Source organism: Ambystoma mexicanum, chromosome 1q, assembly GCF_040938575.1.
Source record: "Ambystoma mexicanum isolate Mex_15411 chromosome 1q, UKY_AmexF1_1, whole genome shotgun sequence".
Taxonomy (NCBI): Eukaryota; Metazoa; Chordata; class Amphibia; order Caudata; family Ambystomatidae; genus Ambystoma; species Ambystoma mexicanum.
Genome location: NC_090922.1, coordinates 251,143,242 through 251,155,907, shown reverse-complemented (window position 1 = coordinate 251,155,907; position 12,666 = coordinate 251,143,242). Strand labels below are relative to the sequence as shown.

The 12,666-nt window shown below is 44.1% G+C and overlaps 2 protein-coding genes across 2 annotated transcripts in view; both read left to right on the top strand.

The window, feature by feature from the left end:
- LOC138527175 (galactoside alpha-(1,2)-fucosyltransferase 2-like) overlaps positions 1 to 7,447 on the top strand; it is a 110,748-nt gene extending 103,301 nt beyond the window's left edge. Inside the window, exon 2 of the mRNA XM_069638282.1 lies at positions 6,375 to 7,447. Within this exon, the coding sequence (XP_069494383.1) occupies positions 6,395 to 7,447 (1,053 nt within the window). The 5' untranslated portion in view covers positions 6,375 to 6,394. The remainder of the gene's footprint in view (positions 1 to 6,374) is intronic.
- LOC138527173 (galactoside alpha-(1,2)-fucosyltransferase 2-like) overlaps positions 1 to 12,666 on the top strand; it is a 233,252-nt gene that overhangs the window by 103,316 nt on the left and 117,270 nt on the right. The gene's annotated exons all lie outside the window — the stretch shown is intronic.

Below are 12,666 nucleotides of genomic sequence, written 5' to 3'. Positions count from 1 at the left end.
GAGTGTTCTTAGAACATATTCATCTTGCCAGCCACAACCCCCCATTCATATTTGCGAACATTTCAGGACACACCGAGTGTTCGACAACGTCTTCAGAACACCCCCATTTTGTGTATTTGCGAACATTTCAGGACACCGCGAGTGTTCTTAGAACACATTCAACTTGACAGAGAACAATACGGACAGCGCCCTCAGGACACCCCCTACGAACATTCCCCGGACACCGCAAGTGTCTTAGAAACGTCTTCAGAACACCCCCATTTTGTACATTTGCGAACATTTCAGGACACCGCAAGTGTTCTTAGAACACATTCAACGTGGCAGAGAACAATAGGGACAGCGTCCTCAGAACACCCACATTTTGTTTATTTGCGAACATTTCAGGACACCACGAGTGTTCTTAGAAGCGTCTTCAGAACATCACCATCTTGTTTATTTGCGAACATTTCAGGACACCGCGAGTGTTCTTAGAACACATTCAACTTGACAGAGAACAATACGGACAGCGTCCTCAGGACACGCCCATTTTTTTTATTTGCAAACATTTCAGGACACCGCAAGTGTTCTTAGAACACATTCAACTTGCCAGCCACAGCCCCCATTCATATTTGCGAACATTTCAGGATACAGCGAGTGTTCGACAACGTCTTCAGAACACCCCATTTTCTGTATTTGCGAACATTTCAGGACACCGCGAGTGTTCTTAGAACACATTCAACTTGACAGAGAACTATACGGACAGCGTCCTCAGGACACCCCCTACGAACATTCCCCGGACATCGCAAGTGTTCTTAGAAATGTCTTCAGAACACCCCCATTTTGTTTATTTGCGAACATTTCAGGACACTGTGAATGTTCTTAGAACACATTCAACGTGACAGAGAACAATATGGACAGCGTCCTCAGAACACCCCCATTTTGTTTATTTGCGAACATTTCAGGACACCGCGAGTGTTCTTAGAAGCGTCTTCAGAACACCACCATCTTGTTTATTTGCGAACATTTCAGGACACCGCAAGTGTTCTTAGAACACATTCAACTTGACAGAGAACAATACGGACAGCGTCCTCAGGACACCCCCATTTTGTTTATTTGCGAACATTTCAGGACACCGTGAGTGTTCTTAGAAGCGTCTTCAGAACACCACCATCTTGTTTATTTGCGAACATTGCAGGACACCGCAAGTGTTCTTAGAACACATTCAACTTGACAGAGAACAATACGGACAGCGTCCTCAGGACACCCCCATTTTGTTTATTTGCGAACATTTCAGGACACCGCGAGTGTTCTTAGAACACATTCAACTTGACAGAGAACAATACGGACAGCGTTCTCAGGACACCCCCATTTCGTTTATTTGCGAACATTTCAGGACACTGCGAGTGTTCTTAGAACACATTCATCTTGCCAGCCACAACCCCCCATTCATATTTGCGAACATTTCAGGATACAGCGAGTGTTCGACAACGTCTTCAGAACACCCCCATTTTGTGTATTTGCGAACATTTCAGGACACCACAAGTGTTCTTAGAACACATTCAACTTGACAGAGAACAATACGGACAGCGTCCTCAGGACACCCCCTACGAACATTCCCCGGACACCGCGAGTGTTCTTAGAAATGTCTTCAGAACACCCCCATTTTGTTTATTTGCGAACATATCAGGACACTGTGAGTGTTCTTAGAACACATTCAACGTGACAGAGAACAATACGGACAGCGTCCTCAGAACACCCCCATTTTGTTTATTTGCGAACATTTCAGGACACCGCGAGTGTTCTTAGAAGCGTCTTCAGAACACCACCATCTTGTTTATTTGCGAACATTTCAGGACACCGCAAGTGTTCTTAGAACACATTCAACTTGACAGAGAACAATACGGACAGCATCCTCAAGATACCCCCATTTTGTTTATTTGCGAACATTTCAGGACACCGCGAGTGTTCTTAGAACACATTCAACTTGACAGAGAACAATACGGACAGCGTCCTCAGGACAATCCCATTTTGTTTATTTTCGAACATTTCAGGACACTGCGAGTGTTCTTAGAACACATTCATCTTGCCAGCCACAACCCCCCATTCATATTTGCGGACATTTCAGGACACAGCGAGTGTTCAACAACTTCTTCATAACACCCCCCATTTTGTGTATTTGCGAACATTTCAGGACACCGCAAGTGTTCTTAGAACACATTCAACTTGACAGAGAACAATACGGACAGCGTCCTCAGGACACCCCCTACGAACATTCCCCGGACACCGCAAGTGTTCTTAGAAACGTCTTCAGAACATCCCCATTTTGTTCATTTGCGAACATTTCAGGACACCGCGAGTGTTCTTAGAACACATTCAACGTGACAGAGAACAATAGGGACAGCGTCCTCAGAACACCCCCATTTTGTGTATTTGCGAACATTTCAGGACACCGCGAGTGTTCTTAGAACACATTCAACTTGACAGAGAACAATATGGACAGCGTCCTCAGGACACCCCCTACGAACATTCCCCGGACACCGCAAGTGTTCTTAGAACACATTCAACGTGACAGAGAACAATAGGGACAGCGTCCTCAGAACACCCACATTTTATTTGCGAACATTTCAGGACACCACGAGTGTTCTTAGAAGCGTCTTCAGAACACCACCATCTTGTTTATTTGCGAACATTTCAGGACACCGCGAGTGTTCTTAGAACACATTCAACTTGACAGAGAACAATTACGGACAGCGTCCTCAGGACACCCCCATTGTGTTTATTTGCAAACATTTCAGGACACCGCAAGTGTTCTTAGAACACATTCAACTTGCCAGCCACAACCCCCATTCATATTTGCGAACATTTCAGGACACAGCGAGTGTTCGACAACGTCTTCAGAACACCCCCATTTTGTGTATTTTCGAACATTTCAGGACACCGCGAGTGTTCTTAGAACACATTCAACTTGACAATGAACAATATGGACAGCGTCCTCAGAACACCCCCATTTTGTGTATTTACGAACATTTCAGGACACCGCGAGTGTTCTTAGAACACATTCAACTTGACAACGAACAATACGGACAGCGTCCTCAGGACACCCCCATTTTGTTTATTTGCGAACATTTCCGGACACCGCAAGTGTTCTTAGAACAGTTACAGCTTGCTTGCGAACAAAACGGACACATATTGAGTCCTCAATATTTCAGTTTATTTAGAACATTTCAGAACACCTGTGATGTCCGCAGACAAATCGAACACAAAAAGAACGTCTAACACATAAAAAAACACAACTTTCATCCTATCTCATACACTCCCACCCTCCCCAAACACTCCTACACACCAAAGCACTCTACTAAATACACATTTTGAACAAAGTTTCACCGCGCTGTCCGCGGACGTCCGCAAATCCAAGATGGCGGGCGCTACCGAAAATCTGACGCACTTCACGTTCCACGCCGTCCAATCAGCGAACACGTTGCATGTCCGCGGACATCACGCAAGCCGATTGGCCAATCAGGACACTGTCCACGGAGCGAACAGGGAAGTGTGTCCGCGGACCGAACACAGATATCATTAATTTTTTTTTACCTACTTTTTGGTCATTTTAAAAAAAACTACTGGATGGATTTTCACCAAAGCCGCTGCTCCTGGTCCAAATTTGGTGAAAATCCGTCCAGCGGTTTGGGCTGTAGACGCGAGCAAAATTTTTTTCCCATTCAGTCTATGGGAAAAAATAGTTTTGGGACCCCCCTATAACCTTGCCCCCCCTGGACGAATCCTCACCACACTTTGCAAAGAAATTCAGAGTGACCCAAATACTTTTTGTGCAAAGTTTGGTGAGGATTCGTACAGGGAGAGTGAAGTTACAAGCCGCCCAAAAAGTGCTCTTCCTATGGAAACACCAACTTAACCATAACTACATGGCCACTACTGTGGCCATGTAATATATATATATATATAAATATAAATATATATATATATATATAAATATATATATATATATATATATATATATATATATATATATATATATATATATTTATACAGGAGGAACATCAATGCTCTTTTGATCACAAAAGAACATACAACAGATAAGAAATCAGATTTGATGGGAATTGGTGAGCTTCTTTTAATGGGGTGAGTTTGAGGGACATTCTGACCAGGTTGTGGAGGGAAGTAAATGTAACACTCACAGGGGACAAACACATAAGAAATACTGCCTAGAGAAACAGATGGTATTTTGGTATGGGGAGGATTCCCTGGCTATGTGCAGCAACCGCAACACTATGGGATTTCATTATCTGCATGCCAGTAATTTGGAAATGAAGCAGTGGAATTACAGCCAAACTCTTTTACGGTTACAGGCAATCAGGCCCGTGGATTTACCACAGGATTACAAGCGCTGGCAAGGAGGTGTGCATTTCCATTGTGGAGCTCATATGGCTCAGTGGATGCTTTAGTGGATCTATTGTGAGTGGTGATTTGCCAAATTGTGGATGATTCACCTCCAGCTTTTTGCTAAAGTTTATTTAAGTGAATTCTCCACTTTCCCGCCATTCTCGGATTCTGGCGGCGCAGTAAAAGTGGTAGGAATTCCGTTAAAGCCAAAAAAAGTGGCGTAATGAAATTACCACCACTTTTCTACCGCACCTCTAAACTCATTATGAGGCCCATGGAATAGGGGGAACACTTTTCTGTGTGCAAATATCCCACAAAATATCTGCAAATTCCGAATTACTTCCAATTAGCAAATGCGGCCGACAGTTCGCATTAATTCCAGGTTGGTGCAGAAGCACAGTCTACCATGCACAGTGTTGACCACCACTTGTGCAATCTAGACATACTGAGCTATCTGGGCATATTGAGGGGCACTTCGAAACACTATTCAGTTGTATAAGTACCTTAAAAATGCGCGATAAAATAAATACAAATAAAAGAAAGACATGTTCCTACTGCTGTGTAAACTGAGAATGGTGAAATCTGGCACTGCTGTACTAAATGGACAACATAGTTCTGAACTTTCTATCCTAAAAGGGCCTGCAGGAACCCGACACTACGTCCAGACTGGGCAATATGGAACCCAACACCACTATGCTAGCTGGGTGGGCATATCATTGTGGCCACCTGGGTGGTAGATGGCAATGATGCGATCGCAAATATTCAACAAATTCATTAAAAAGAAGGAACTCGCTGCCCTATGACATCAATAGGTCGAGCCCTTTTCTCCAACATTCAAGGTATCTTTAATTTCATTTCCATGGATGCAACGTGATTATCTACGTCTGCATGCGCCATTCGCAAATGCTTTTGATGTCAAAACCTGGAAAGTGTGTGGGTATTGGGGCATGTGATGCCCATACTTGGCCGAAGCCTGTACATCAGCTAAAACTATAGGCTTTGCCAATGCTCGTTTAACACTAAGGGCCTCATTACGACCCAGGCGGTAACCATGGCGCTAGCAGCGCCATGGTTGCTGCCAGTATTTTACCGATTCCGCCATGGTGAATGGCGGAATTACCACCCCATTCCAAGGTTGGCAGGGAGGTAATTCCCCATTCACCATTGGCCCTTCCCCATTCCCATTTTTGCCCCCATAGGGCTCAATGGAAATGGGGAAGGCGGTAGTTACGGTACCGCAAATTGCGGTACCGTAATTACCTCCAGGGTCCCTTTGCGGGTCCAATCCTTACCGGCTGGTAAAACCAGCCGTTAAGGTAGGGACCCGCAAAGGGACCTAGTAATTAGACGGTAAGGGGTTAACGGCGCCACCACCTTTTACGGCGCGGTTAACCCCTTACCGCCTGGGTCGTAATGAGGCCCTAAAACTGCTGCTCACCTCTGACTCTCCCAGGAACCTTTTCTGCCTTCAGGTTTTCATTAATTTCGATCAAGCTCCATGTCACTGTGATTATGTTCCTCCATATATTACCGAATACAATACAGGTGTGCAGGCATCCCAATCCCACGGAAAACACCTACTAATTCTCCTAGGAGCCAGGACATTCCAAGGGAGTCAAAATGAACGACTATCTGCTCACACGTTGCTACCAAATGATCAAGTAGGGGAAATCTTCCCCCATTGCTTCTGCTTTTTAAACAAAAAGTCCAGTTTTTCCCCAATTTGTTTTCAGTTAACATCAAAGGAAATGTCTGCTTTTTTGGTCATAGCTCTGGGTCTTCTCTCTCAAACATCCTTGTCCTGCCCATCCTCTAAAATCTCACTATCATACCGGCAGACGCTTCGAAGTTGTTAGAATGTTAAAAAAAGGGATCAATGTTTAAGTTCAGTTTATTGAACGTTGATCAGTTTCGAGAAAGCCAGATAACCAATAAGCGTTCCATCTCTTGAGTGAAGAGTACTCAGAATGCATCATTTGTTTCTCTTTGTACAGGTCGCTGGTGAAGAGGAGAGATGTGTTTACAGGTGACTGGGCCCAAACACCGAAATGTCGTTGTACTCACTCTTTTCTGTGTTCTTGGAGTCTTTGGCATATCCTTTTACTACCATTATGAGATTCGATGGACACCCGTGTACTTAGCCTATTCAGTGACAGGAAACTATGAGCGACCAAAAACAATAACAAACATAACCAATGTCCTTCATGACGGGGCTTGGACTATAAAATCCGATGGCCGCCTGGGCAACCAGATGGGAGAGTATGCAACATTGTATGGCTTGGCTAAACTCAACGGGCATCCAGCTTACATAACAACAGGTTTGTTCAACTGGTTGGCTCCTATCTTCAAGATCAGTTTGCCACATTTGCAAAAAAGTGTCATCAAAAGGATAAAGTGGAGGCATTATTGGCTGCATGACTGGATGTCTGAGGAATACAAGAGCATCAGTGGAAAGTATGTCTATTTTGGTGGCTATCCCTGCTCGTGGACATTCTACCACCACATACGAAAGGAGATCCTCCGAGAATTTACTTTCCACGACTTTATCAAGGAGGAGGCCAATGCCTATCTGGAAAAGCTAAAGGGCTCTCGAAAGAATGTGACTTACATTGGGGTTCATGTTCGTAGGGGGGACTATGTCCATATTATGCCCAATTCCCGGAAAGGTGTGGTAGCCGATAAAGGCTATTTAGACAAGGCTATGGCTTATTTCCGGGACAAATATCAGGAGCCAGTGTTTGTGGTGACAAGCAATGGGATGCAGTGGTGCAAGGAGAATATCAACAACTCCAGAGGGGATGTCTACTTCGCTGGCGACAGCAATGAGTCCTCCCCCGTGAAGGACTTTTCTTTCCTTGCCCACTGCAACCATACTATCATGACCATCGGCACTTTTGGGATTTGGGCAGGTTACCTCGCTGGTGGAGAGGTAATATACCTCGACAATTTCACCTTGCCTGGTTCACCATTTCTCAAGCTCTTTCACTATGATGCTGCTTTCCTTCCAGAATGGAAGGGTATTCCAGCTGACCTTTCACCTCTTCTCTCAGCGAAACCTCGACAGTAGACACTGTACATGACCCACTTTTATCGGCTCACAGAAAAGACTCATGGCTCAGTTTCGCAGTGGTCTTAAATCTGTAGGCATCATTATAGGCAAATATGTCTGCCTAACTCTGGTAGGGTTAATGTGGCTTTCTTCTCTTTACTGTCATCTGCCATTGATTTTTGGAGAACAACCTAGCAATGATCGGTAGCCTAGCAACAAGCAACCTTATTTCAGCAACGTACATCCGCCGGCAGTTGGAAGCGGGGTCCTTCCTGAGAAGCGCCGCATGAAAAGCACCTGTTTTGCCCCTGTTTGCACACTGTGGCGCCCGTGGGGCCAGCCCCCTTTGCACGTCTACATCCAAATTCCTGCACCGCTGTGCATATTTGACCCGGGCCTTTGCTAGGAATGCAACCTGATTGGACATTCTTATAGCGCTACGGACCTCAGGTATCTAAGCATTGCTCAGCCTGCATGCGTATGCAAATCTTATATTGACAATATAACGTGTGCCCATATTGGTATGCCTAATCGTATGTAAAACCGTATGTGCAACTAACCCGCCCACCCAATAGATCACACGGATTATACAGATCTATCCTTTGGCTCGCATAGTCAGCTAAGTTGTACTCTGCTAACATGCATATCCGCACTATCGACTTCTTCTTGCATTAGTGAACTTGCATCTGCGCATACTTAACATATGCCTACCAATGTTTAGCTTCTACCCGCATGCCTCAACAAATATGCATTTAAGCTGAACACAAATGTCCATGAACTACCAACCTATGCCTAGCTATTTTTGCCTGCCTTAGCAAAATTGTACTTAGGTCACTTGCTATAGCAAAGCTGCATTTTAGGTTGCTTGCATCTGCCCACTAGCCACCAGTTTACCTATGCCCACCTACTATTGCCTTAGCAAACTCGCATTTAGGTTCGCTCAAGCAAAGATGCATCTAGGTTGACTATACCTATCCACTTCTAGCATACATTATGCTTTGCATTTAAGTGATTTTTTGCTGCTAAACTGCTCCTACTTGCTGATATCTCTAGTATACACTGTGCCTGCACTTAGGTGACTTTATTGTACATTGTGTTTCATACTTAGGTGCTTCTAGTATACATTGTGTTCTGTATTTAGGAGAATCCTATTGCTAAATTACTCCACCTATCCATATCGTGCCTTTAGTTCACACTGCACTCCTTGAACTTAGATTAACCTGGTCACCAACGGTTCCCGCCTACTGCCCAGTATGGTTTTCTAGATAGCCCACTCTAATACAACTATGTATCTGCTAGCTATTTACACAGTCCTACTGAGGACTATCCTACACTTGCTCATCATGCTAGACTTTAACCTACCTCACACTCTGTCTCCCTTGATGTCGCCTACACGCCTGAACTGCAATACCCTTGGCCTATATTTACATCCCAGTTACGGATCCCCCGAGACAATCTCCTTGGCATCACTACCATGTGCTACACTCAGCAGAAACCTCAGACTTCGTGCCAAACTAACTAAACTGCACGAACCTCTCCGTAGGTCTCTCCCCCCTACCAACATCAAAACTATCAGCAGACTAGCAAACCGAGCCATACTATGCTACCTTTGCAACCTCCCACACCTAATTCCAAGGCCTGCCCAATTCATAATAACAAACCCAAGCCATCCAACACATCTACCACTCAATCTAGCCAAGCTACAGACATCACTAAAACCCCTCCCATCGCAGGAGCACTCCTTAATGTGTGATCACTCGTCGCCCATGCCCTTGACATAGCCAACCTAATCGCTGAAGGTAATCTTGATTTTCTCGCGATTACTGAGACCTGGCTACATAATGCCGCAGGACCCTCGCTTATGTTAGCCATCCCTGATGGCTACACGATAGTCAGACAAGACCGAGAAGGTGCAAGAGGTGGTGGTATCGCCATAATCGCTAAAACGAGCCTCACCCTCAGAGTAGTCCCCACCAAATCGCTTCAATCTTGTGAAACCTTATCTGCCAAATTCCAGATAAATAATAATCAATCACTCACTATTCACCTACTATACAGACCTCCAGGCCCGTTAGGCACATTTGAAGAGGATCTCCATAACCTACTTACCAACAATCTCAAACCTTGCTCTCAACTAATCCTTCTTGGGGACTTTAACTTAGGTCTCCATGACAGCACAGATACCAATGCCTTAGTGACAGCCAACATGATTCACCCACTAGGCCTAACTCAAAAAGTTGACAAGCCCACACACCTGAAGGGGAGAACGTTAGATTGGATAGCAGACTGCAACTGCTCAGTCACTATTTCTTCCATAATGCTCTTACCCTGGACAGACCACTCATTGGTGTCCTTTAACTTAGCCACCGCCAGACCCAACACCATGGCCCCTCTACTAGCGCCTCCTTGCTTAACCAGAAATAGAAAATGCATTACTGCAGAGAAAGTCATCCCAGCTATATTACCCACCCTCAACGTACTATCAGAAAATCTAGATCCTAGAACCTTAGTGCAAGAATTCAATAATATTATGCTCTCTACTCTAGATAAACTGGCACCTCTTAAACTTAGATCAAGCAAACCCAAAGCTCATCTAAACAAATGGTTTACACCACAGCTAAGAGACCTACGTATCCTGAAAAGAAAAAGCGAAACCACTTGGAGGCTCTGCCCTTCAGTTGACAAAAAAGCCAAATTAACCTCTCTCTCCTCGTTATACAAAAAAGAAGTTTGCCAGGCAAAACGCAACTCGTATGACGATCGTATAGCCAAATCTAATTCTAGCATGAGAGACCTATTTTCCATCCTAAAGGAACTCGAGTCCCCTGTCGCCACACAGGATACCTGCACCAAGGATAAATCCTGGTGCACAGATATCCAACTAGCCCTAGCAAATAACATTATCACACTCCAAAATAAAATTCAGCAAAAAAAAGAAACGCTTAAAATTCAGGACTCGCCTAAAATGCCTCACACCAATAATGTATTGGTGCATGGCAATTCCTTCCACTTCTCCAAAATGACTACCTTGGAAGTAGAAAAAATTATCCTTTCACTTAAACCTTCCAATTGTAAAGGTGACATCTGCCCAACGCAACTAATAAAGGACGCTGCCAGAGAACTATCTCCCTTTATCACCAAATTGATTAACTCCTTCTTTGCCTCAGGCACCATCCCGGCCAACCTTAAAGAGTCCTGGGTGCTCCCCCTACTTAAAAAGCAGACCTTAGACCCCCTCATCCCTACTAAATACCGCCCCATCACTACAGTACCGTTTCTTCTCAAGATACTTGACAAACCTGCATATAACCAAATTCAAAAACATCTTGAACTACATAACCTTTTAGGAGTGAGACAATCGGGCTTCCGTCCGTTACATGGAACAGAAACTGCCCTAATTGATTTGAAATCCCAAATCGATGAGCTGAGGGACAAAGGTAGGACAGTACTCCTGCTACTCCTGGACCTCTCAGCCACCTTTGATTTAGTGGATCATAAAGTCCTTTGTAGTCATCTGGATTCTGCCGCCCACTTTTCCCCGGAAGCCATTAAATGGATTGAGTCATTCTTGAGTGAAAGAACCATGAGAGTCTTCAGCAGCGGCAGATCCCACCCCCATCTCATGTGATGTCCCCCAGGGCTCTTGTGTCTCCTGAACTCTATACAACATCTTCACCAAGCCCCTGTTTGATGATCTGGACCATCTCGGCATTACCTACACTAACTATGCAGATGATACACAGATCCTCCACTCGCTTTCTGGGGATCATGAAAAGGACACGGAATTGGTGAACAAAGTATATCTTATCATCCAGGCATGGATGGCTACTCATGGCCTCTGTCTGAACAATGATAAGACTGAGTTGATAATCCTGGGCTCCCAAGCCAATATCAAAAAACTAGGCCAGGAATTCTCCTCCTTCAATATAGACGGGAATATCATCCAAGTGTCCAAGGATGTAAAAACCCTTGGATTCTATCTTGATTCCACCTTATCACTTGATAAACAGGTAAAATCCTTGGCCTCCTCCACGGCTTACACCTGCAAATTGATAAGAGCTGGTAAACCATTCCTTTCCAATAATAGCTGCTTAATCTTGGCCAGACCCTTAATGCTCTCCAGAATTGATTACTGCAATGCACTATATTCAGGAGCTAATAAAACAATAATTCAAAGATTACAAATATTACAAAATAATGCCCTGAGAGCAGAACTAGGTATAAATAAAAGAACCCATATCTCCTCCGCTAGACGCCATCACAAATGGCTGACCGCTGACAATAAAATACAACTCAAGATGCTATCTCTGACCCACAAAGCCCTTAACAACTCCGCCCCTAGGTACTTGATTGACAAATTCCATAGGCGAACATCTATCAGACCGACCAGAGCTGTCAACGCCAACTGATTGACACTACCTAACTTCAGACTCACCACGATCGGAGGAAATAGCTTCCCTGTAAAGGCTGCAAAAACCTGGAATTCACTGCCACAAGACTTAAGAGTGGATTTGCCCTACCTCCGTTTCAGAAAAAATGTTATTCAGCTCCTAACCTCTACTGACCTCAGCTGAACTGACATCTACATCCGACTGTAATCATTTGCATCTATCTCCACTGTATATTTTATGCAATTCCAATTTGACCATTCCTTGTACATTGTATATTATGTAATTATTTGTGATTTCAGGCCATTATTCTAACCATGTAAGCTTCGCATTTTCTTATCGCTACGCCCTGCTACCCCAGGGTCTGGCATGCATAAAAAGTGAATAAAACAAACAAACAAACAAACAAACAAACAAACCTGGCATATTTATGTTTCTCATACACAGAGTCTGTGAAGGTAAATATATTGCATAGATTTCAAAGGAATTTTAAGTAACCTTGATGGGTCATGGATTGTGCCATTGCAGTACCCTCATATGGTCAGTTAACAAAGCGAGTACAGCTGCAAAGTTGCATGCACAATGATGGCCAAATGCATCTGCCAGATGTTGTGATCTTCATGCAATGTACGGAATGATATTCAAGGTTTACTCACCATGGTGTGACATACACCGCAGGTGACCATATACAGCAAACAAGCCAACCTTTTCTGCTTGCGCAGGTCTTAGTTGAACATATCAACAGATTGACAAAATAATATATTTTCTTATCATGATTTATTGACTTGTATATTTGGGTTGCCAAAAATGAAGGATGAGTCCGGCCTATCAGCGCTCCTTGAAAAGATA